The following is a 27,302-nucleotide window of genomic DNA, read 5'->3' as shown; positions in this document are numbered from 1 at the left end:
GAGAGAAATAGCAAAGAAAAAAATAATAGGGGTTCTCCACTCACTGTTTGCACAACGGGTCCTTTTTTGCAGTTTTCTAACCAAAAGGATAGGCTTTTTAGAGTTTTAGGTGCCCACACCACTGCTACCACCAACCTACTGTGGCAGCATAGTTCTCAAACTAGATCTGGTCTTGTCACATGGTTAGAAATGAAAAAAGAAGGGAAAAAGAAAGATAATTCTTTCCACTCTCTGCAGTTCACAGGAGCTCCTTTTTCTAGTTTCTGAAAAATGGGATTCTTTTGGAGTTTTTGCTCCCTGTGCCTGCTATTTCATTATCAGATTCATCCTGATGTGGTAAATAAAGGAGAAGAAAGAACAGAAAACTCACTACCACTGACTTTCTTCTCCAGTATGCCTCCTGTTATTTACTTTTCAGAGCCCTCAAGTGGTTTTTGTTTTTTGCATTTTTCCTAGAGTTTTAAATTGTTGTCAGTAGGAGAAATACGCTGCAGTGGTACTCCATTATGGGTGGAACTGGAAATCCTACTAGTAACCTATAATGTACTTTTCTTCTGGTTTGTTTTATTGTGATCTGTCTTAACTCTTATTGAGAAACCAAGTTAATTTCTGATCTAGGTAGAAAGCAGTTCAGTAAAATAAATAAAACGAATAATCTAATTGTTTACTGTGTATGAAATAAAATACTTTTACTACCATAGAAATGATTTCAAATCATACCTGTTTAGAATATCTTAGAAAGAATTAATTTTGTGATTTTTATAACTTTCCAGTAGCTTCTCATTGTAGTTTCAAAATCCAGACTTCCTCCCATTCAAACCATAAGTTCTATGGCCACTTGTTATCCTGTATCCTTATCCTCATCTGTAGTACTCTGCCCTAAGTCCTTCAGCCACCTTGGCCTTATTTTCTTATCTAAAAGCTGGCTTCTGTAGTAGTGCCTTTGTGCTTTGCATATTGTACACTTTGCCATACATATTCAAATGGCTGACTTTTTTCTTGTCATTAGAATCCAAAATCAGATATTACCTTCATCTTCAAAGAGCACCCTCCCACAATCACTGAATGTCACATTATTCTGTTTTATATTTTATTTTATTTTATTTTATTTTTGAGGCGGAGTCTCGCTCTGTCGCCCAGGCTGGAGTGCAGTGGCCGGATCTGGATCTCAGCTCACTGCAAGCTCCACCTCCCAGGTTCACGCTATTCTCCTGCCTCAGCCTCCCGAAGTAGCTGGGACTACAGGCGCCCGCCACCTCGCCCAGCTAGTTTTTTGTATTTTTTAGTAAAGACGGGGTTTCACCGTGTTAGCCAGGATGGTCTTGATCTCCTGACCTCGTGATCCGCCCGTCTTGGCCTCCCAAAATGCTGGGATTACAGGCTTGAGCCACCGTGCCCGGCTTGTTTTTGTATTTTATTTACAGCTATTACAATTATCTGAAATTGCAGATTTATTTTCTTGTGTTTTCTCCCCCTGCTCCTCCACTTCATTCTGTAATACTATAGTTCACTGTAATACTTCTAGTTCCTACGACTGGAATTATGTGTCTGGCACATAGTAGACACTCAGTAGATAGATGTTCATGGAATGAATGAATGAATGATTCAAATGAGATTTAAATAGCAACAGTCTTGACAGAATGGTAAATCTCCATACTTAAGATGGTCTGATAATGATCTCATCAGTGTTGATAGCTGTTCTGTCATTTGTTTTTGCCTTAGGGTACCACAGAGCTTCTTATCCAGTCTGCCTTCATCCACTCTCCTTTTACCTACACCCAACCACAAATTACTTCACCCTGAACTTCAAGTGACCACTTAAAAATGAATCTTTTTGGTGGGATGCGGTGGCTCATGCCTGTAATCCCAGCACTTTGGGAAGCCAAGGCGGGTGGATCACTTGAGGCTAGGAGTCCGAGACCCGCTTGGCCAACATGGCAAAATCCTGTTTCTGCTAAAAATATAAAAATTTGCTGGGCATAGTGGCTCACACCTGTAATCCCAGCTACTTGGGAGGTTGAGGCAGGAGAATTGCTTGAACCCGGGAGGCAGAGATTGCAGTAAGCCGAAAACATGCCATTGCACTCCACCCTGGGTGACAGAGTGAGACTGTGCCTCAAAAAACAAAACCAAACAAAACAAAAAACTGTATGTTTTTAAGAGACAAGATCTCACTTCGTCACCCAAGCTGGAGTACAGTCGCTCCATCTCAGCTCATTGCAGCCTAGATCTCCTGGGCTCAAGCAGTCCTCCTGCCCCAGTCCCCTAAGTAGCTGGGACCACAGGTGCACACCACCATGCCTGGCTAATTTTTGGTAAATGTGAGTTTTGCCATGTAGCCCAGGCTGGTCTCGAACTCCTGAGCTCAAGTGATCTGCCCACCTCTGCCTCCCAAAGTGCTAGAATTACAGGCATGAGCCACTGTGCCTGGCCTATGACTCTTCTTTTACTGACTTTTTGTTGGGGATAAAGACCAAAATCCTTAACGTGAACTCCATAGAATCTTAGTATATGCTGATCTCTAGTGGAATGCTCTTTATATTCTTTTTGGTCTGTGACTTATCCACCCCCTCACTCATATGTTATTATAGTAAGGTGTGTAACTAATTTGTGTAACATTTTTCAAAGGTGTCATTATGCATTGCTTTGGCTGTCCCTCTGCTCTGTTGTGCATTCATCAAACTGAAGTATGTTAGGGATGGATTTTGAGCTTTGGCTTACCAATATAACATCAGCCCTTGAATACTGTAAGTGTTGAACATGTGACTGCTGAAAGAACTGAAAAATCCTGAGAATTTATGACTAAAAGTTTGAATTACAAAATGCTTTTATTAATTGGGGCCCATTTACAGTTTGTCTAGGTAATGAATAATTTGTTTGAATAAAATGCTTAATAAGTGATAACTACTTTGAATGATATTTTTAATAATCTATAAGGATTTTGTACAATATTGTACATTTCCTAGCAGATTTAAGAGAATAGCCATTATTTTGACATATTTCTAGTTATCAGATTTTTAAAATGACCTTTTTAGTAAATAAAGATGCATTATCATAAAATGATACATACATATCAATTCATGGATTTAGAATTCTTTTCTTTGAAAACTATTTTAGTATAGCAATTCTTTAATGTCATAGCAAAATTTGTAAAATAAGACATTTTTATGTGAATCAAAATATTTTTGGAATTTTTTTATTTGAAGAAATTGGTAAACATTAAAAAATTTTTGATATTTGAGGATTTTAGATTTAAATACTAATCACTAACATTTTATTGTGATTTGTGTTAGTAAATCTTCTATAAGACTAAAGATATTTTTGAGAATATTTACCTTCACTTCTTTATTTAGGCTTTGGAATGTCTTAGTAAAAATGCCCTTTATGCTTTTCAAGTAGATGTTTGTTATATGAACTTCTTCAGATAGCTGTTATTTAAAAGACACAGATAGGATCAGTAACCCTGGTTCACGAATGATAATTTGTATCCTGCATAGAGTCCCAGTGAATTTTTCAGGCACTAAAATGGGACATATCTAATGTTAACATTGAAAGTTACATACTTTGGGTTAACAGATGCCTTTACATTTCATGAAGTCTTGTCCACTAGGTGTTCAGCCAATCTTAAGGGATCTAGCACTGATGGTAATCACCAGTTGAAATGAGTAGTGCCCAAAGGATTCTTTTCTCTAGAAAAAGATGTTTCCTTTTGATTACACTGAAGAAAAAGAATAATTTTGGTAAATATAAATACTCCATAGGTGTTATTTGAAAGACAGTGAAATAGGACTTTACTAATGTATACACTATTTTATGTAGTAAATATTATGTATTTTATTTTTGTTATATATATTTAGGCACTAATAGATAATTTAATGTTGGGGTTAGAATTCCCTAAATATCAATTAGATTATTTTTGAAAATATAATGCTTTTTGTTTTGTTTTGTTGTTTTGAGGAGGGTTTTATTTAAGCTTTTGTTGGACTGTAGTAAGGCTAAAAGTCTCAGCCAAAGTTAAACCAAATTGTTATCTGTATTTTGTTAAGATAAAATTGTAGTGAAGGACAAATTATATAATAATCATATATTAGTCTGTGCTCACACCTCTATGAAGAAATACCCAAGACTGGTAATTTATAAAAGAAAGAGGTTTAATTGACTCAGTTCTGCATGGCCTGGGAGGCCTCAGGAAACTTACAATTACGGTGGAAGGCAAAGCAAACATGTCCTTCTTCACATGGCGGCAGGAGAGAAAGTGAGTGCCCAGCAAAGGGGGAAGCCCCTTATAAAACCATCAGCTCTTGTGAGGACTTACTATCATGAGAAGAGGATGGGGAAAACCACCCCCATGATTCAATTATCTCCACCTGGTCCTTCCCATGATATGTGAGGATTATGGGAACTACAATTCAAGGTGAGATTTGAGTAGGGAAATAGATAAACCATATCAAGTGTTTTATGGCCTTAATACTATTTCTCCAAGTTTAAAGAAATATTTTCAAATACTCTTTATCAACATATTTACTTCTTAGCAAGCTCTTCTGAAAGGCTACTTTGTTGTTTATGTACTGAGTGGAAATGTGTTTTGTAATTGTCTAAAATGCAGCATTAGCATTGCAACTGTTTTTCAGAAAGGTGCTTTTGAGATCCAGGTGGTCTATAGTAGAACCTCAGAGGCCATTAGTAGCGTTCTGCTTAACATGTGGAGCCTGCACCCTCCCCTAATAAAGAATACATAGTACTGGTCATATTAGGAAAATGTGTGAAGTTGGCATAGCTCAATGCAATCTATTACTATTGCTGGAAAATGAGATCGTAGTTTGTGCCTTATTGTTAGTCATTAGTAAATGAGGACGTATAAGATACCCAATAATTTCCTCAATTAGGGCAAATTAAATTGCCTTCTATAATAAGATAGTCACTTTTAGTACAGTAGAAGCTTATAATTTTAGAATAGGAAAGGCCTGTGTATCATCAGAATAATCTAGGGAACCCTTTAGAGTTCTGGGCCTCGCCCACAAATATCTCAATCTCTTTTCTCTCTCTGCCTCCCCTTCCCCCCCTTCTTTCTTTCCACCTTCCTTCCTCTGCCCCCTCTCTCCCATTTCTCCCTCCCTCCCTTCCTCTATCTCTCTCTCTCTCTACCTCCCTCTCTGTCCCTCTCCCCTCCCTCCACCCCACCACACACACACACATGCATACTAACTATGTACCTGTTCCCAGGTGATTTGGATGATCGATGATCAGATATGATCTGGTACCACCCCATCTTGTAATATATGTAGATGGTACAACCCAGAAATATTAATTTTGCCTTAAAATTCTGTTTTCTTGATTGATTCTGGCCTACTCTCTTATATGTCTGAGATATCAGGTAACTTTATATCCATAGAGTACCTGGAAAAATGACAGTAATACTAAATAGAAATATTTAGATTTGTGCGTTATTATGTGTTATCTTAGTCTGTTTTGTGTTGTCATAGCAGAATATCACTGACTGGGTAATTCATGAAGAAAATAATTTTATTTCTCACAGTTCCGGAGGCTGGGAAATCTAATATCAAGGTGCCAGCATCTGGTGAGGGCCTTCTTGTTGCATTATCCCATGATGGAAAGCAGAAGGGCAAGATAACGCATGTGAGAGACAGCAAGAGATTGAATTCACAGTATTAAGCTATTTTATAATCAACATTAATTAATTCATAAGTGTAGAGCTCTCCTGACCTAAACACCTCCCACTGGGCCCCATCTCCTAACACTGTTGCATTTTGTATTAAGTTTCCAACATATGCTTTTTGATGGACACATTCAGCCATAGCACATGTTAACTTAAATTGGGTAATTCTACTTGTGATTATCTTTGAAATTAGTCCCTGTTTCCCATTTAGTTGCAGAATCATTAATGAATTCCTCTGATAGCTTGTTTTATCTATTGGTATATGTGTAATACTATATACTATCATACATGTTAGTTTTAGTTTATTAATAGATTGACCATGGTTTTAGTTTTTTATCTTTTATCAGTTTCAAGAAACATTTATATATCTTCAGTTCATGAAATTATATGACTTTATATTTCAAGGCTGTAATTTTATTTAATTTACTATATCCTGCATTCTCTTTAAATATTTTATGTTTGATAAGATCATTGTCAGGAAGGATATTATAAGGGCTGCACAAGACTTATACACCATCCTCATATAATTCATAAAGTTTTTGATTCAGTTTTTCAGAAATAATGCTTTTTAATTGCTAAGAAGAAAAAAGTCACAGTATTCAATTATTTAAGTTATGAGCAAGTGTATTTCTCCTTGTGTAGAACTAGTAGCCTTTTATTTTTTTTTCCTCTGCTAGAACCAGTATTATACGTACATTGATTAAAATGTTAATAAAAATGAAGGTAACTTTTTTGAGGACCTACATTGTACTATAAGCACTTCACATACATGAATCTCATTTAATCTTTCTTACCACATTTTGCAGTAGAACCTATTGTCTCCATTTTACAGATGAGGAATCTGAGATATTGAATGGTTAAATAAGAGAACAAATAAGTGGTAGAGTCTTAGCTTTTAATTATGATGCTTTAATGACTCTAGTTCCTGATTTTGTTAAACTGAATGTTAGTTTATTTTACCAATTCAGTAAGGTTTACTCCTGGAAATACTTTAAACAGAGATCATCGACAGTGTATTTGTTCTCTTAAAAGCTAAAAGCACTATGTATTTATGTAAACCCCACCCTAAAAATTCGAAACCTCTTCCTGTCTTTGCAGACTGGCTCTGTGCCACAGTAGTTCTTTAACAAATAGCCGAGCTTGCAGTCCTCATACAGTGATCAGCTTTTAGTGGAAGCTTAGAGTCTTCTCAGTTACTTTCTGATCATGCATATTGCTCTAGGCATGCACATGGCCTTCTACATTTCTCCAGTACACATGAATGCTTTTGAATGTCCTAATTTCCCAAAGAAACCCTCACCAGCTTTTTCTTCCAGGCCTTAAGTGGTCTATCTTATGTTTCAGTTGCAGTCTTTTGGGGCAGGCATCTGTGAGTAATGTGGTTTGGCTGTGGCCCCACCCATATCTCACCTTGAATTGTCGTTCCCATAATCCCCATGTATCATGCGAGGGACCTGGTGGGAGGTAATTGAATAATGGGGGCAGTTACCCCCATGCTGCTGTTCTTGTGATATTAAGTGAGTTCTCACAAAATCTGATGGTTTTGTAAGGGGCTCTCCCCCCTTTTGCTTGGCATTTCTCCGTCAGGCTGCCATGCGAAGAAGGACATACTTGCTTCCCCTTCCGTCATGACTGTAAGTTTCCTGAGGCCTCCTGAGCCATGTGGAACTGTGAGTCAATTAAACCTCTTTCCTTTATAAATGACTCAGTCTTGGGTAGTCCTTTATAGCAACGTGATAATGCACTAATACAGTAAATTGGTACCACAGAGATTGGCGTGCTGCTATAAGGATACCCAAAAATGTGGAAGTGACTTTGGAACTGGGTGATAGCCACAGGTGTTTTGAGGGCTCAGAAGAAGACAGGAAAATGTGGGAAAGTTTGGAATTTCCTAGAGACTTGGAGGGCTCAGAAGATAGGAAGATGTGGGATAGTTTGGAACTTGAGATTTGTTGAATGACTTTGACCAAAATGCTGATAGTGATATGGACAATGAAGTCCAGGCTGAGGTTGTCTCAGATGGAAATGAGGAACTTGTGGGGAACTGGAATAAAGTTAACTCTTGCTATGCAAAGAGACTGGAGGCATTTTGCCCCTGCCCTGGTGATTGGTGAAACTTTGAACTTGAGAGAGATGATGTAGGGTATTTGGTGGAAGAAATTTCTAAGCAACAAAGCATTCAAAAGGAAGCAGAGTATAAGAGTTTGGAAAATTTGCAGGATGACAATGTAGTAGGGGGAAAAAAATTTCTGGGGAGAATTACAAGCCCACTGCAGAAATTTGCAGAAGTAACGGGGAGTAGAATGTTAATCACCAAGACAATGGGGAGAATGTCTCCAGGGCATGTTAGAGACCTTCACCACAGCCCCTTCCATCACAGGCCTGAAGGCCTAGGAGGGAAAAGTGGTTTTGTGGACTGGGCCCAGGGCCCCCCAGCTCTATGCAACCTCAGGACATGGTGCCCTGGATCCCAGCTGCTTCAGCTCCAGCTGTAACTGAAAGAATCCAATGTACAGCTTGGGCTGTTGCTTCAGAAGGTACAAGCTGCAAGCCTTGGCATCTTTCACATTGTGTTGGGTCTGCGGGTGTGCAGAAGACAAGAATTGATGTTTGGGAATCTCTGCCCTAGATTTCAGATGATATATGGAAACACCTGGATGTCCAGGCATAGGTCTGCTGTAGGGGCAGGGCCTTCATGGAGACCCTCTGCTACGGCAGTGCAGAAGGGAAATGTGGGGTTGGAGTCCCCACTGGGGCATTGCCTAGTGGAGCTGTGAGAAGAGGGCCACTGTTCTCCAGACCCCAGAATGGTGAATTCACTGACAGCTTGAACTGTGCACCTGGTAAAGCCACAGACACTCAACGCCAGCTGTGAAGGCAGCCAGGAGGGGAGCTGTACCCTGCAAAGCCACAGGGGCAGAGCTACCCAAGGCTGTGGGAGCCTACCTCTTGTATCAGTGTGACACAGATGTGAGACATGGAGTCAAAGTAGATTATTTTGGTACTTAATGGTTTAATTAGTGCCTGTTGGATTTTGGACTTGCATGGGGCTTGTAGCCCCTTTGTTTTGGTCAGTTTCTCTATATTTGGAGTAGGTGTATTGCTCAATGCCTGTACCCCCATTGTATCTATGAAGTAGCTAATTTGCTTTTGATTTTGCAGGCGCATAGGGGAAGGGACTTGCCTTGTCTCAGATAAGACCTTGACTTAGACTTTTGGGTTAATGCTGGAATGAGTTAAGACTTTGGGGGACTGTTGGGAAGGTATGACTGTATTTTGAATTATAAAGACATTAGATTTGGGAGGGTTTGGGGCACAATGGTATGGTTGGGCCATGCCTCCACCCAAATCTCATATTGAAATGTATGTCTATAATCCCCAGGTGTTATGGGAGAGACCCAGTGGGAGGTAATTGAATCATGAGGGCAGTTACCCCCATGCTGCTGTTCTCGTGATAGTGAGTGAGTTCTCACAAGATCTGATGGTTTTATAAGGGGCTTTTCCCTGTTTTGCCTGTACTTCTCCTTCATGCCATCATATGAGGTAGGACATGTTTGTTTCCCGTTTTGCTATGATTATAAGTTTCCTGAGGCCTTCCCAGCCATGTGGCACTGCGAGTCAATTAAACTTCGTTCCTTTGTAAGTTACCCAGTCTCAGGCTGTGCTTTATAGCAACATGAGACTGGACTATATATTGGGTTTTTAGTTTGGCTTGTTGTGTATTCTATTGATGTCCTCTGCTTCTTCTAAGTTAGCCTGAACAGAGAAAGGCACCTCGTGTCATCTTTCAGGTGGCCCTTACACAGGGTAGAACATACATGCACAACAATTTGCAAACATGGTCACCTCTTCCCTTCGAGAACCAAGTACCAGACTCCCACCCTGGGAAAGTAGCTACCCGCTTCTAGACTGCTACAGTGCCAGGGAGGGGGTGGGGCAATGGCAAGTGTAAAAAGCACAGAATTTTTAAGTTGCCTTCTTTCTTGATTCAGTGTTCATTTTGCTTTGGAAAATGTTTGACTGTTTATTGCAGCTTTTACAAAGTCCTAAAAGTTACTTTTTGTTTTTCAGTGTTTCTGTAGGAGAATATGTACTACTTGGAGTTTCAAACTCTGCCATCTTGCTGATGTCATGCTGCTTTCTGTCTTTTGTTTTTAAGAATTCTATTAAAGGTTTAATAGGAACCTTTGATAGCAAAACATCCTTTTCTCAAATTAAAATGGTCCACTTGAAAATGTATTTTATTTAAGACTTCTTATGAATTTTTATTTTACATCTGAGTTTTCATTATCTACAATACTTATTTTAAGACATTATTTAGATAACTAAATATGGCTATTAAATCATTAGAATGTAAATACATTAACAATAATAAAGAAAATTGAAAATTACAAAATTCATGAATTTTTTTCTGTATTGATTTCAGCACTGGCTCATAGATCTAATGAGTGGTCCTGGATTTTTAGCATAAATAGTTAGCTTGGGGTGGCTGATGGTTTGCCTGATTTCACAAATGATGTGGCTACTTTATGGATAATGCTGAGTCATTATCTTTGCTTTCACTGTGTGCCAATACATGAATATACTTTATTCATAGATTCTTAAAAATCATTTTTTTAAAGGATTTTAAATTTAACTAAAACATTTCATTGCTATATACTAATTCCTTTAAAAGACACAAAGGCTTTCAGGTCTTTACAGTAAACTCACAGCTTTGTTTTCATTTTGAACCAAGTCTTTTTTCCCATTTTACTATTAAATACCCCAGACTGTGTATGTTGACAGTTCTCTAATGATTCAAAGATAAAACCTTTTCTTTATTATGTAATACTTTTCAGAATTCATACCTAGTGTGATGTGATATTCTAAAACTTGATGTTTTCACATGTAAACTGAAGACATTTGAGTAGGCGTGATTATTTATAGTGTTATTCTGGCTGTTTTTAACTTAACCTAGTTTAAAAATCTCTGGTTCTCTCTTCATGAACTAGATGTTTGTGTATTAAAAAATACTACAGAAATCGATTGTAAACCTCCCTTTAGAAAGATTTCAACAGTGCACAGATGGAACCAAAAATGCCCTTTGCTAAACATGACCTCAGTTAAAGCCAAAAGGGAGTCTGAAATTCCATTCATTCTGTTTTGAAATGTAAGTCACAGTTATACTTCGTGGCTTAATAAGTTAGATACACATGTTAGAAATTACTATTAGGCAATATTATGCACTTTCTTATGACTTAAACCAATGTAACTGTCAGCATATTTTTGCAAATCAATTTATTTTAATTGTGAATATTATGAACCCATTAGGAAAGTTGCATACCAATTAATGAGAAATGAATGTTATATAAATTTCAAATTTATGGTCACAAGTAATTGATGAATTGTTCTTATAGATACATGTTGTACAATGTTTTAAATATATAGTAACACATATGTTATTTATTGTATATAATTCGTGCATGTATTCAAAATATACTCAATAAAGACATCTAGATTCTTTTACTGATTACATTAGATATTGAAATATCTTTAAAGTTACAACTGTATTCTAAAAGTTGCTTATTAGTTAAATTACTTTTCAGGTAAGTAAAAGGAAGTCTATTATCTTAAAGCACATTTTAGATATTTGTGCTATTTGACCAATCTTTGTGTAAGATTACATTAATACTGTATTTGTGTGTGTGTGTGTGTGTGTGTGTGTGTGTGTATGTGTGTGTATGATGCATCTCTGTTACAGTTATGGCTACCTGACAACTTAGTTCAAGAATCAGAATAGCAAGTAAAAACATCATAGTAAACTCTCTTGCACCCTCTATTGTTGTTTTTGGGAAATGCTACATACACGTTCCCATGATTGTATTGTCATTTCATTTACTTTAATCTCTTATAAAATTAATACTTATTTTATTATACTTACCTGCAAATTAGATTCAGTAGTAAAGTAACACTTGTTTATTTCCAAAACTGGCAGAAGTTGTTTTCTGGTGTTACAGATATGTTTTTTAATCATATTATATCTTAAATGAAAAATGAGCCTTTCTGTTTGTCTTTGATTTCTCCTAGTTACCGGTAGTAAGCCTCTCCAAATGTTTCACACCAAGTAAAATCTCTACAGGATGTAGCACATTGTATACACAATTTTACAGAATTACAGATTCTGTCTGTTCTTTTGTAAACCTTTCTATAGTCAAACAGTTTCCTTCCAAAATAAGAGTCTGAGATCGTCCATACTAAAATTAAGAATTTATAACTGTAAGGAACAGATGTTTTCATAAACATTTGCTATAATTAATTTCAACTAGAGGATTGAGGGAACAAAGCATTTTTCCCGCTTCAAAACTTTATTGCCTTTTCCCCATATAGCCAACTCTGAAATCTTTTATCTAATATTGTTAGTGAAACAATTGTACTCCTTATTTGGTATGTTTTTGAGAAAGAAAAACTGCTTTTTTTCCCCCATTACCATTTTTTTGCACCTTGAAAGTTATATTTAATGTGATATTTTCTTTCGGAAACAGTTATAAATTAAAGAAAACCTTTATAATGTGAAAAAACCTGGTTGTTTATGAAGCCAAAAGTCTCTTTAATTATTTGAAGGATTTTATATTTGATCTGATAAGCATCAGCTTAAAGGAAGAACTATTCTATTGGTGTTATTTTTCATGTTTAATCATAATCTTAATTTTAAGGAGAAAGAAGCTCATATTTTAAATGTATAATATAGTACTTATTCTATGCTGATTATGGAATGTTTCACAGGAAATGTCTGCAAGCTGTTAAATAACATGTGTTGTAGGAAATTTTCATTTAGCAAGATAGAGACTAATTTTCCTTGCATCTTTTTAGTTTATTATAATGTTATTAATTTTTAAAAGAAAATGAAGGGTGTTGTATGAGTAATATTACCATACCCATGTTTTCAAAGAATTAGCAACATATACCTAGCTAGGTTAATTTTAAACATTTATATGTTTTTGGATTATTTTCTTCTATAAATTGTCACCATTTTTAAGTGTTGTAATCCTTTTTAGGATTTTTTGTTTTCTCAAAAAACAAAATAAACTGGAACAGTATTTTGAAAAAAGAGTAGACTTCAAAGTTTAATAAGCGGGCTCAGTCCGCTTCTCCTGAACACTGGCACAGCTGCACATGTCTCACCAAACTCTCAAAAAAGAACCAGTGTTCTTTACTATCTGTCAACTATAAAATGTGTAAAGAAAGATAGGTAGCTATCATTAAAATTACATTTCAGCATTCAGTAACCATTTAATGAGTAGCATAATTATATAAGTATAGTACCTTAGATCCTGTACTCAATAATTAAAAATAATCTCATCTTTAAAGTGGAAGCTCTGTAATTACTGTTTGACTTATCCACGACCACTGTGATGATTTCCTGTTTCACCTTCAGTTGTTCAAAGTATATTAAAAGTATAAAATTGGATAACTCATGGTTATATTATGCTGTAAATATTATAAAAATGGAATATGACCTGATGTTTGAAAGTTACGTTATATGAATTAGGAGTATAAAATATAATCATATTCTAAACTTTTAATTTCTTTTGAAAAACAACTAACATTTTTAATAGTGGCATACTATGGTTTCATAAAAGCTGTACTTTGAAGTGTATATTTAAAAAAATTGAACCATTAAATTTCAGTCAATAAGAATATATAACATTGGGGCATTGGTAAGCGTTTTTTCCAACTTTAGTTCATTTACTTTTATTCTATAGTCTTTAAATTGATATGTGTAATTTGTTCTAAATTTGATTGTATGAATATGACAGATTTTTGGGTAAAAATTTTTTCTCTCAATGTTTGATATTATTATAGGAGACAAATACCTTTTGATGTTGTTCCTTTTTCATGTTGTAAATTGCCAAACTTTTGACAGTTGAAACCTAAAGTTAACAGTTAAAGTTTTGTAAAGAATATTAAGTAAGACGTATTAAAAGCTCATTAATTAATCACTACCTCTGAAGTTGGCTTTTTATTTTACCTCTGTTTACTAAATTCCTAGAGTGTCAAACAAGGACCTGGAAAATCATCCAGGTGGGCTCTCTGCCTGCTCTCTTTTGACAGTACCACTGATCAGGGTGGGTGACTTGGTCACTAACAAAAAATTGCCTTTCTGTATACTGGTTTATAATTTTAGTTTTGTCTGTGATTCATAAGAAGAAAATGTTTGTACTGTGCTTCATTTGTTCCTGATAGCACTTTTACTTTGGTACTGTTACTATCCAGTCTAGGATTGACATTGGTTTATATTTTGAAATCAAAATGAATTTTTTACTTAAAAAGCTTTGAGTACAAAAGATAATTTGGGGAAGGGGGAGAGGATATATGCTTTTTGGCTAATATGTTGCATTTAGCTTTCACACAGTTTTTCAACTGAAATACTCAGTTTATCTCCATTATTTCAGTGTTGTAATTTTTTTCTCCAGGAGATTCAAATAAAAATGGAAGAAGAACAAGTTCTACTTTAGACTCTGAAGGGACTTTTAATTCCTATAGGTAGGTGATGAATACATGTATATATATACACATACACATATAATATTACAAGATAATGTATAAGATATATAATTATATAGGGTTTTGATCTAGAATAGTAAGCAAACACTATTTGTGCTTTAACAAGGTGACCAATGTGAACAATATTGTGTTAATGTTATTTTGTGCAATTAATAAGTTACAGAAAAATATAATATTGTAAATTTTTGAGTAAATGCACTTACTGCAGTATCTTTTGTTAGCCAATAGCAGGGTAATTGGAATGTACACACATGTAGTATTCAGCTTCATTATAATCCATTTTTGTTTTTCCAGTATATCTGTTACATTACTAAAGCTTCCTTTTAATTTTCCTGCTAAAATATAGTACCGCTCATGAGCGCCTAAGAGAGCTTAAAATGTAGTTCATGGTTGAATTAAGTGCTGTTTGCTAATATTCTGTTTAAGTTCTTCAGTAAACAGGGCTATTACTTCTGAATTAGTAATTTTTTTTAAAAGGATACACTAAGAAATATGTATTTTACCTAATCCTTTCTTTTCTCCTCATAACTTGAATTTTGCTTCAGTAAATGTTTATGAAATTTGTACCTTATATCTGGAAACTGAAGAACAAGAAAGATTAAAGTATTTTCAGTAATACTTGAAAATTTATATACAGAGCCAAAGTGGTGTAAGAAATTGGTTATTTTCTTTTAGGAAAAAAGTGCAAATTCAATAATGATACATTTTAACGTTATAGATGGCAGTGCAGATTCTTGAAGAAACAATTTAATTGGCCAACATTGTCCTTATGGTTAATTACTTCTGATACTTGTGTAACAACACTATAAAATATATGCAAGAACCACTGTGTATTTGAAAACTAATTTGAATATTACACTGTGTCTCCTTTTCTATAATAAATATGGAACTTATGCTTAGTTTATATTTTTATTTGTATGCATATTATATAGTCTTAATTGGAACTGTGTCATTTATTTCTTCAGATTTCAGGCAGGCTTTTAACATCTAGAGTCGGACCTTTTATACAGGAGGAACTAGATAAAAATGTAGTAAATGAAACAAGTTTTTACAATTTGTTTATGAATTTCAGAAATGAGATGGTAATTGAAACAGTTGATATCTTTATTTTATACCAGTTGGGGTCTGTATAAATGATCAGTTGTTCAAGTGTCACAGATACCACAAAAGGCTTATGTTCCATGGTGTTCTAGAAGGGTATTATCACAGCAGTAAAACTCATATGTTGTTGTTAAATTTTCACTATATCCATCCTGCCTTATAAATACTGGAATTCTCCAAATGCTTTCTGAGTCCTGAAGCATAATATAAAGCTTGTATTTGACATACTAAACAATAAGTAGAATCTCCTATTTGAGTGTGTCACAGCTGATTGTAACAATAACCAAAAAAGTAAATGTGAAAGATAGTTAAATAAATATTAGGATTTGACATGTAACAGAGGAATCTTAAGATGGTAATATATGAAATCTGTGATGGTAATTTATTAGGTATAAATACAATTAAACATAAATGAGACAAAAAGAAAAACTAATGTATTTCAAAAGAAGGAAAAACCCATTAAATGTGTATAAATTCTGTTGTTGAATTATATTTTATAATTACATTTGTATTTTAGCCAATTACAGTAAATAGTGGGTATAATATGAAGTTAAGAGAATGTTTTCATTTCATTCATTTCATAAGAGAAATGAAAACATTTCTCCTAACTTTATATTAAGTGAAGGTATAATATTATCTTGGTGTTTTTTTGTTCTTGAATAAAGTATCTTAGTATTATTAAATGATAATTGTATTTTGAAAAGTAACTCCTAGTGTAGCTTTGCACAATAAATACTAATGTTGTTAACTAAATATTTTTAATCAATGTCTGTCATTGTTTAAAAATGACAAGCATTGATTAAAAATAAATGTTGTAATGTTAGAATATTAATTTATTGTTGTAATTAAAAAGATAAAAAGCTCAAGTAATACAGTCTGTAAAAGTGTGCTTTTAATAGTTGGCAGGCCAGTGCTGCTGTTAAATACTGCTATTGTATTTAAGGTGTGAAATGAATATTTTTCTACTTAGTAGGCAATAGCTCTTATAATGAGCTTACTTGTGGATTTGACACTTGGGTTAAGTGTAGAATTCATTGAAGCACAGCTCTGTGGTATAGCTTCAATTAAGGTTAACTGACAAAATCTAGGAATTGTTGCAGAATCACATTAAAATGGCAATAGAATTTTCAGTAAAATTTACTTTTGAAAACAAAAATTATTTTTTGTTACCATTATAGCTCTTTAAGCTAACTAGAAATAGGTTATTAGAAAAACGTAAATGTTGCAACCCTCAGATGTCGTTTTGCATGACAGTTCTACCTTTGTATTATTTAAACCGCCTCTGAAATCCTAGCCTTTCTTCACAATTAGACAACGCAGGCCTTAAACCTGTCACCAACATACTCATAGTTTATATATACTTGTGTCAAAGATTACTTTAGTTTCTTATCTATCAAATGGGCATTATAATGCTTAACCTGTTTCCTTCCCACAACTGTTTTAAAAACTCGGGTTAAAACGTGTAAAATAAAGGCCTTTTGAAAATCTAAATGGGAAGTCATAGTATTAATTCTTTTGTGCTCACTTCAGGTAAATGGGTAACTTTGTTTCCTGTATTCACCATCAGACACATGTATCCTTTAACATATGTTGAGATTTTAATAACTTTTGAATTCAGTCTTGAATTGGACACTGAAATTTATATTCTTTCCACTGTTTGTATTATTATCATATTAGATTATGAGTTTCAAGAGGGCATAGTCTAGGGGTTTTCTTTGTTTGTTTTTTGAGACAGGGTCTCACTCTGTCACCCAGGCTGGAGTACAGTGGCACTACCTTGGCTCACTACAGCCTCAACCACCTGGCCTCAAGCAATCCTCCCACTTCTCAGCCTCCTGAGTTGCTGGGACTACAGGCGTGTGCCACTACACCTGGGTAATTTTTGTGTTTTTTGTAGAGACGGGGTTTCATCATGTTGCCCAGGGTGGTCTCAAACTCCTGGGCTCAAGAAATCTGCCTGCCTTGGTCTCCCAAAGTGTTGGGATTACAGGTGTGAGCCACTGCACCTAGTCTGTTTTTTGAAACAATGTTTAAACATAGTGTGCTGGTTCAGATCCTGATTGTAAATACTCTGAATACTTTGGACAAGTCTTACCCTCAGTTTCTTCACCTTTGAAGTGAAGATGATAAAATACAGTTGATATGAGGAGTTTAATCAGATAATGGCATATGGTAAATGTTGAATAAATATTACTTTTTTGTTCCAGACAATGTCATCATCATTATCATCACTAACCTTTTGGTGTTATAGAAATTGTTACTGTGATCTAATATACCAAAAGGAAGAGAAAAATATATTTTACAAGAAAATAAATTTTTTGTCTGTTAGCAGAAAGAGTGCTTAAGAACAAGCTTAACCTGAAATTTGACACTCTCAATCTCTGACACATATTTCAGGTTACCTTTGAATAACAAATTTGAACACCTAGTAAAGATGAAAGGAAGATATTTTACTATAAATTCAGAGATGATATCTGGAACTTTGACAAATTTTAAAATTTAAAATGAATGGACTGTAACTACAGCTTTATGTGCCTAATAATCATAGACTTTTTTTTTTTTTTTAAATAAACCGGGATGTTTACTTTGGATTTGTGTCTTCTTTTGATCTTTCTTCATGGATTCAGATAGAGTACAGCTGCATTTAACTCCTAAGGCACCAGTACAATTATTATATGATGCTTGAGTAATAGTCCAGATACTGTTTTGGACACTTTGGTTAAAATTTGATTGTATATCTCTGAACTAATTTGCAGATGATACGTTAAAATGGAAAGTTTATAAGACTTGAGAAGACATTGTTGGTTTTGTGAAATATATCTTGTACTTTTTAAAGACCAATCTTAATGTTGTCTGCCAAATTATATGAGCTTTCTCTGTTTCTTATTTAACCATTAAAACTGAGAGAAGAATATTAATGGGTATGAAAGAAGAAAAGTTGTTTCCTGATTATCAGTTTGCTGATGTTTAACTTAGTGACTGTAGCACAGGCCACTCCTCTTCTCCTCTTCTCCTCTTCCCAAGGGCAGCTGACCTTCTCCTCGCCAAAAGAGGCAAGCCCCTTGCCAGCACATATGACTACAGACTATTACATTAATCTGTTTAGCTGTAGTACCAGCTGCTTGCATGTTTTTAATTATCTTATTAGATGGTATAACAGTGACCTATGAAATAATTTGAAGGTGAGCATTTAAAAACTTATGTTTTATTACCCTATGTTTCTAAATATCTTTTTGATCAAATTATAACTTTCCTCAAAAGTTGACAGGAAATCTTTGTCATTTTTGAGTCAATGTTATGCTTTTTTTTTTTTTTTTTCAGATTTTTAAAGTATAATGTCTTAATTCCCAATATAGGAAATAACTTATTTGTTGCCTCATTTATTGATAAGCTTTTTGTGTTTCTATAGCCAAAAATCTGCGGTAAACTTGGCTTAATAGTCAATTTATTAAAACTCAGACCAGTTATTTTAGCATTCTCAGGGAAACTCAAAATATTGCTTAATTTTTGTACCTCATCTTAGTTTTGTGTAAATGGCAGAGGATAGAATATAAATCATTGTAGATTATTTTAAATGTGTACGTTATAGTTAACCCTAATTTTCAAGATTCTGTATAAACAGTAGTAAATCATCTATTTTACTCAATATTTTTTTCAACTTAATTTCACATGATATTATATTTTCCAAAGCTGTACTCTTAAGAAAAATGTACACTCTTTTTCATCTTGACAATTAGATACTTTAAAAATAATCATTTGTAAATGCAATGCTGACTTCCAGAGACAGTGCAAAATTGTAAACACCGATGATACTCAGTTAGAAGTCGTAGCCAATAAACTGAAGATTATAATAATTTAGTTAGGAGCTTTGGTGTTTGAATCAAAAAACGAAAATTACTTGAATGCTAAAAAGATACACAGATACTTCTGTGTATGTTTTTAGTTAATAGATCCTACACCTGGGCTAGTGGAGTGACTTGAGACTTAAAACATTTATAGACTGGAATAAAGTATTTATTTATGTTTTTTTAAGAAAACATTTATACTTTTGGCTTATTTTTTTCCTCTAACAAAATATTGTATTTCATATTTGAAAAGAGCTTTTATTGAAGAAATAAAGGGAACTTTATATGTGTATATAGTTTTGTTGTTGTTTGTTTTATTCCTTTTAAGGAGAGACGAAAAAAGACACTTGGCTCTTAAGCAATGGTGTTCAAATTTCTTGATATTTATCAGAGCTTCCAAAGTTGCCTCCCTTTCTCAATATAATATGTTCTATATCTAGCTCACTGAGTCAAAGGCTGTTCAAATTGGTAAAAAGTTTGTAAAAAGTTAAAGTAGATATTGCCTTTTAAATCTAAAAGTTGTCTTTTCCTGCCTAAGAAAAAGTACATTAATTTGAATTTTCTTGAATCATTAAGTAAATTTGAAAAATTAGGCTTCAAGTTTTAGCACAAAATTTGCATGTATCTTATTTGCATATAATCAATAATTTTGTATGCATCTTATTTGCATATAATCAATCAGTAAATTTGAAAAATTAGGCTTCAAGTTTTAGCACAAAGATTTGTACTTATTTGCATATAATAAATAATTTTGGAGGATGCGGGAAATATCTTTTCATCATTTACATTTATTTTTAGTATAGTACCTTTTACATTTGTATGTGAGAGAATTATATATCTCATAGAAATAACGAAACAATAATTCAGTAGAAAGGAGATAATAGGGCAGAAGCCTACTTTGGCAGCAAGATTTAAAATTCAGAAATCTGGGTTCTAGTCACACTCTTAGAGTGATATAATTTTGTTAATCATGTTATTTTTGAGAATATTGGCTTATTGGACCAGAGCAGGTGCAGTGGCTCACCCCTGTAATCTTAGCACTTTTGGAGGCTGAGGTGGGTGGATCACTTGAGGTCAGCTGTTCAAGAGCAGCCTGGCCAACAAGGCAAAACCCTGTCTCTACTGAAAATACAAAAAAAAAAGGTAACGAAATTAGCCTGTGTAGTGGTGAATGCCTGTAATCCCAGCTATTCGGGAGGCTGAAGCACAAGAATCACTTGAACCTGGGAGGTGGAGGTTGTAGGGAGCCAAGATCACACCATTGCACTGCAGCCTGGGTGACAGAGTGAGACTGTCTCACACACACAAAAAAATAAATAAATAAAAACAGAATATTGGCTCAATCAATTTATTTGCTAGAAGTAATATGAAAGGTGATAGAGACCAACCTGAATCTACCATCCCTCTTCCCCACCACTCAGTCCTCTTAAATTTCTAAGGCCTTGCCATTTTAATTATTTTTCAGGGTTTCGTAGCTTAATAAATAGAAGAGGAGGAAGGAAGGCCTAGAATTAATGCTCCTTGATTCCATGAGCCTTACTTTTCTGATTTTGTTGTATTGCCTGTATATTGTGGAGGATCTGTATAATGTTAAGATGTTCTTAAGAATAAATACATGATTTAGGGAATCAATTTGGAAAAAACGCACAGAAATAAGACACACTGAAGTCTAGATCTTAACTCTACCACTGTAACCTTAGGCAAGGTAATTAACCTCTCTGATTCTTAATTACCTCATCTGTAAAATTGAAATGTTAACATCTGTATCATTGAGTTGTGGAGAGCGTACCTGTAAAATGTGTAAAGTACCTGGCCCTTGTCATCAAAACATAGTAGGTAACTGCTGTTAGTTTTTTCACCTTTCCTTACCCACTGTCTTTTCTAAAATTTCTTTTAAGTTGTAATTAACTCTACTACCTGACAAAGTTGGCCCTTGCCTCAGGAAAGTTAAAAAAATTTTTTTTTCTAGTTCTAACGTGGCAATAAATGAGTATTTAAAGAATCAGATGAATCTATAGTTATCTATAGGTTATATAGGAGGAACTTTTATATAATCGCTTCTTATATTTAATCTCATCGAATTTTGCATCTTGTTTGTGCTTATATTTGTTCAAGAAGCATCATGACCTTTACAGTTAAATGATCACTTCAGAGAGCACAAAATGTATAGCCTTTTCATTTTTCAGAAATCAGTCATAGTATTACCTTTTGTTCTTATCTCCATAATGGAGGCTCTTTTGAGTAAAGAAAAATCGCATTTGAATGATGAATACATCTTCTTGAAGTAACTTATTATTTTTATGATAATATCTGTGCTTCTTTATAATATGCAATCTCTCTGAACTAATTTATTGATTACTGACGGCTTTGAAAAAATGTTACCCTCTATTTTGAAAAGTCAACTGATTTGTTTGCATTTACAGCCCTAATTATCAACCCACACTGGCTTGAGCGTACATGTTACAGTTTGAGTTCTTTTCCTTTAGAAACCCCTTCAAGCCCTTTTTGTTATCTGTTGCCAGGCTTTAGGGGAATTTTTTTTTCATGTTTGTTTATTTACATAGTCGGCTGAAAGCCTGATCATCCAAGGCTGTGTAAATGTTTATCTTTGAAAAGACAGGCATACATTTGAAATGTGAGGATAAGCTGCTCTGAGTCAATCAATACTGAGAGTCCTTTCCCCTGGACACACTTCTGTTTCCTGCTGGTGTTCCCAGTTGAAATGCCTTGCTGTCAGTCCTATGGATCACTGTTTGTAATATATACTTCGGATATGTTGTTGAAATATACAAAGTCAATTAAATATTTGCTCAATACTGAAGTATGAGGAAATAATGCATAGAATTAGAGTTCAAAAATATAGTTAAAAATTTGAGAAAATGCATAGAATTAAGGTTCGTAAGTGGAGAGTTAATTTTTTTTTTTTAAATTTACCGATATCTTGCTTATTTATTTATGCATTGGTCTGCTTTATAGTCCCAGGTAGCTCTATATAATACTTAATTTCTGAATGTGTATTTCATGGACAATTTGACTCAAATAAATGATTTAAGGGAGAAATTTCTACAGAATATTTAGGAGTCAATATTTAACATTTTTTTTTAAATATCAGATCATGTTGTCTTTTGATGCAAAGTTGTAGTGGTTAATAATTCTGTTTCCCCATTTTATTTTTAATCCAGAGCTTTTTCACAAGTGCTTTTTCAACATTTGTTTGTATCTTTTTTGTTGTTGTTCAAGGGAGCTAACTTATCTTCTATCATTATGTATATCTTTGTTATACTCCCAATATAGACAAACCAGTGTGCTAAACCTTTAAGACCCAAAGAGGAATTAAACACAGACCCTGCCCTTGGGGCACTTATGATGTAGCAGGGAGACAAACATGGAAACAACTAACATAGATGATGACTGGTATTGTAATGGAGGCATTTATCAAGAACTAGGGGAAGGCCAGGCACAGGAGCTTACACCAGTAATCCCAACAGGCTGAGTGGGGAGGATCTCTTGAGCTGAGGAGTTGAAGACCAGCGCGGGCAAAAAGCAAGACCTCATCTCTACAAACAGACAAATAAATAAATAAATAAAATAATTAATTAAATTTTTAAAAATTAGCCAGGCATGGTGGCACTTGCCTCTAGTCCCACCTACTCAGGAGGCTCAGGTGGGACAATCACTTGAGCCTAGGAGGTTGAGGCTGCACTGAGCTGTGATCATGCCACTGCACTCCAGCTTTGGTGACAGAGCAAGACCCTGTCTCAAGACAAAAAACAAAAAGCAGAACCAGGGGAAGACCAAATGATTGGGGTGGTGGGCGGTAGGAGGAAAATCTGTTTGCTAGGTGTTCTAGCGGGGGCAAGAGTTTCAGGGAGGTGAGCAGCATGTACAAAGACGATCTTCATTTTCCACTCTTCAGCAATGCATTCTTTTAGATTGCTTTTGCAGTAGAATGGGTAAGTTTCAGTTTGTTAAAAACACAGAAATTCTCCAGAGATACTGAGTTTATTAGGCGATTTGCACATTTGGGATATGTAGGCCTTGGGAACCACAGGCATATCCAAAGAGGTTGAGAGAAGGGGAAGCTTTTTAAAGACAAGAGAGGAAAGTACACACAATTTATTTTGAAACAGAGAACTTTGGTTACAGGGGCTTATTGCAGGAGCTAACACCAGTTCACTAATGGAGACAGTTTGTCTGGCAAGTGTTCTTGTACATCAGTTAGCTATCCTTGTACTCATGTAACAAACTGCAGTTTAGAAAGTTATTGGTAAAAGTTTTTGTTACAGACGTATGTGTATAAGAGCCCTTCAGAGAGTCTTTGTAATATTTCTTCAGCGTATGTGCATGAGGGCTCTTCCTTCTAAACTTGGCTTTATGGTCATCTCTCAGTATTCTTGAGGATTGATTCCAGGACCCCCATGGATACCAAAATCACAGATGCTGAAGTCCAGCAGTCAGCTCTATGGAATTGGAAAGGATAGGAGAAATCAGCCCCTCTGTATCCATGAGTTTGGCCTCCTTAGAATACTGTAGTCTCAGTCTGATTGGTGTAAACCATGAATGTGGCATCTCATGTGTGGAGGGCCAACTGTACTTTTGTTAGGGCTTGACAGCAGTGACTTCATTTTGATTTTGACAACTTTCCCATTTGAACTTAGTCATCAGTGACAAAATTATGCCCTTACCTATGAAGACAGCTAATGTGACCCATACAACATCAGTATTTACATATGTATCTATTTCATTGTAGTGACAGTGTTGCTTTACATGAGCTGCTATTTTGATAGTACTTGCTATTTGATAGTACTAAAGTTTTAAAATTCAGTATATCATAGTTTTATTTATTTTTTTTGAGATGGGGTCTTACTCTGTTGCTTAGGCTGGAGGGCCATCTCAGCCCACTGCAACCTCCACTTCCTGGGTTCAAGTGATTCTCATGCCTCAGCCTCCTGAGTGGCTGGATTACAGGTGTGCACCATTGTGCTCATCTAATTTCTGTATTTTTAGTAGAGTGGGGGTTTCACCATGTTGGCCAGGCTGGTCTTGAACTCGTGACCTCAGGTAATCCACCCGCCTCAGTCTCCCAAAGTGTTGGGATTACAGGCATGAGCCACTGCACCCGGCGATGTTTAATGTATTTGAATCGATGATCAAAAATTTTAACTGAGGGTTAAAAATCTTCAAATCACACAAAAATAATTATGAAATAGTTGATAATGATACAATTGAGAATGAGTATTAGGTACCTAAAAATATGAAGAAAATCAATAAACCTGCTATGGAATAAAAAATAACCTGCAAATGATAAAATATTTGAAATGTAAAAGATGTCCTTGTATCTGAACATATGAATATAATTTTCATTCCATGATTATAGATGTTATGTTCTGAGAGAGACATTGAAGTAGTTTGGTTGACATAATCTCAAGGGGTCTCAAAAGACTCTTCCAGGCTACTTTTTCAGATTAGGGACACTAATGCAGATGACATGTCCAGGTGTCTCAACCCATTAGAACCAAAACAGGGTAATTGAACCCTGTATCTTAAGCCTCATTCCAATTAAAAAAAAAATTTCTAAATCTTGAAGTTCTCTTGAACAGTGTAGCTCAACTTTCATAGATCTAGACACAAACTTATGTGTATTTTGTTCAGTTCACGGTAATAAACTTACAGTGTCCAAAATAACTACTATTGTCTTCTTGCCCTTCCCCCCTCCTTACCACAGGGGAGCAGTTCTTAAAATACTTAATTGACTTTAAACAAAAGTTTATCCCATGGCCCATTTATCCTCTTTTTAAATTATCCCTTCTAGGTTTGTTTAGCCAGCCTGTTGCTGAATATGATTATATTAGGTGCATGATCCAAATCTTGGGTTTATCCAGCATTGACCATTTTTGGGTAACCAATAGAAGTAACACTGTGATCACCAAAGATTTGCCTTTCTAACTTTCAGGTATATGTGTGAGAAGAGGGATGTGGGAGGAGGCAGCGGAAGGGAGTGATAGAAACAGAAACCACAGGGAGAGGCAATGAGATAGATACGGGAAAGAAAAAGAAAAAGATTATATCCATATCTAATAGTCTTATTAGTAGCACCATTTATTTAGAATAATTATATACTTTGTTACCTCTCTTACGGAATTAAGTTGCTTTATTTAACCACATGTATTATTTAACTTTTAATGTTTGTTTTCTTTCCCCAGTTATATATGCGTATGCATCACTTGTATATTTATATCCCTTGAAACTTTATAGTTGTTACTTTAAAAATTGAATGTGTATACGAGTGAATTGTTGCCATCCTTAGAACATTTTAAGCTTCCCTGTCCAATACAGGAACTACTGGCAATATGAAACTATTTAAATTTGGATTTCAATTAATTAAAATACAATATGTAGTTCTTCAGCTGCACTAGTCGTATTTTAACTGCTTAGTAACTATGTGTGGTCAGTGGTTACCATAGTGGAGAGTCAGATGTAGAACATTTCTGTCATCTCAGAAAGTTCACTTGCTTAGCGCTCATCTAGAGGTTGTCAAGTGAACGATGGATTCAGTTAAAATACAATTGATTTTAATATTTCTTAGAGAAAGTATTTAAGCACACATGTATTTCTATTTGGTAATACCCTATTAGTCAACACACTATTGGAAAACATGCTTTAAGTCGTAGGATTGACTTTTAATTAGGACATCAGGTTTTGCTAAATAAATGTCTATTTATAAATAACTGGAAAGTAATTTATTCTCTATTCTACCAGCCTTTCCTTTACAGTATTGGCTTATATTTGCAGACTGTGTGGCAAATTCTTTATCATGTTATAGAATGTTAGATATCAAGCCCGTGCCAGTTATCATAAATATCAAAGTAAATGAGGTGAGGTGGGGGTGGGAAGAAGGTAGGACAGGTCTGCAGGGAGAGGATTTTTTCCTTATTAATTATAGAGGAAGCATGAGTAAACTATGGAATATAAAATAGACTTACTCCATAGCCGGGTGAGGTGGCGGGCGCCTGTAGTCCCAGCTACTCGGGAGGCTGAGGCAGGAGAATGGCGTAAACCCGGGAGGCGGAGCTTGCAGTGAGCTGAGATCCGGCCACTGCACTCCAGCCTGGGCGACAGAGCGAGACTCCGTCTCAAAAAAAAAAAAAAAAAAGACTTACTCCAGACAACTTCACAGAGATTGTCTGGTATAGGATCCTTTTCTCACTTCATTTCTAAATGCCAGTCCTTTGATTAGTAATCTAATTATCTTTATTGTATATTTAAATTATTAACACAATTAAAAATGAAAAGCTTGTTATGAAATCAAAAAGCTTGTGATACTGCTTTTCTTGGTTTCCTTTTTTAAAGCGTGATTATTGAGTTTACCTACTTTAATATGACCCTAGATTTAGAAGCTCTGAAACACTGTATTTTGAAGAAAATGCCTGTTTTTTTTTTTTTTTTTCTTTAAAAAAGTATTGCAGCACTTTGGGAGGCCAAGGCAAGCAGATCATGAGGTCAGGAGATCGAGACCATCCTGGCTAACACAGTGAAAACCCATTTCTACTTAAAAAGTACAAAAAATTTAGCTGGGCATGGCGGTGGGTGCCTGTAGTCCCAGCTACCTTGGGAGGCTGAGGCAGGAGAATGGTGTGAACCTGGGAGGTGGAGCTTGCAGTGAGCAGAGATAGTGCCACTGCACTCCAGGCAGGGCGATAGAGTGAGACTCTGTCTCAAAAAAAATAAAATAAAATAAAATAAAATAATAAAAGAGTATTATATTTAACAGTGCATAACTGTTTTAACTCAGTTCTTTGTGTTCCTGTGAAAACTGAGGTGAAGGCTCAAGGCTTCTCAATTTAAAGTTCAATTCAAACCTGAATCAAAACATCGTAATTTTAACAAACCTCTAGGCAATGAACTATTCTTTACCTGTATTTCAGTGGAGCCTCATCATATGATAACATGTTTCACCTAGACATATGAAGAAATACATTTTAAGCTTGTAATTGTGCATTCTGTTTTATATATATATATATTTATGTATAAGTGGTATGCCCTGATGTTTCATTATGGAGGAGAAAAAAAGCTTTAAATAAAAGTAAGTTTTAGAAAATTCATGATACAGGAAGCAAAAAAGCCAGTACAGTTTC

At 35.0% G+C, this 27,302-nt stretch overlaps 1 protein-coding gene across 13 annotated transcripts in view; it reads left to right on the top strand.

Moving 5' to 3' along the window:
* TBC1D5 (TBC1 domain family member 5) overlaps positions 1-27,302 on the top strand; it is a 591,323-nt gene that overhangs the window by 286,127 nt on the left and 277,894 nt on the right. For 12 of the 13 annotated variants that reach the window (XM_033212761.1, XM_033212760.1, XM_033212755.1 and 9 more), the window contains one exon: positions 14,131-14,200. The exons of the other annotated variant lie outside the window; for it this stretch is intronic. In XM_033212761.1, coding sequence (XP_033068652.1) covers positions 14,131-14,200 — 70 coding nt within the window. The remainder of the gene's footprint in view (positions 1-14,130; positions 14,201-27,302) is intronic. 13 annotated transcript variants of the gene reach the window in all.

The sequence above is a fragment of the Trachypithecus francoisi genome, unplaced genomic scaffold (assembly GCF_009764315.1).
Source record: "Trachypithecus francoisi isolate TF-2019V2 unplaced genomic scaffold, Tfra_2.0 Lachesis_group0, whole genome shotgun sequence".
NCBI classification, from domain to species: domain Eukaryota; kingdom Metazoa; phylum Chordata; class Mammalia; order Primates; family Cercopithecidae; genus Trachypithecus; species Trachypithecus francoisi.
Note: the sequence above shows the minus strand (reverse complement) of the source record. Positions and strands in the feature narration are given on the sequence as shown.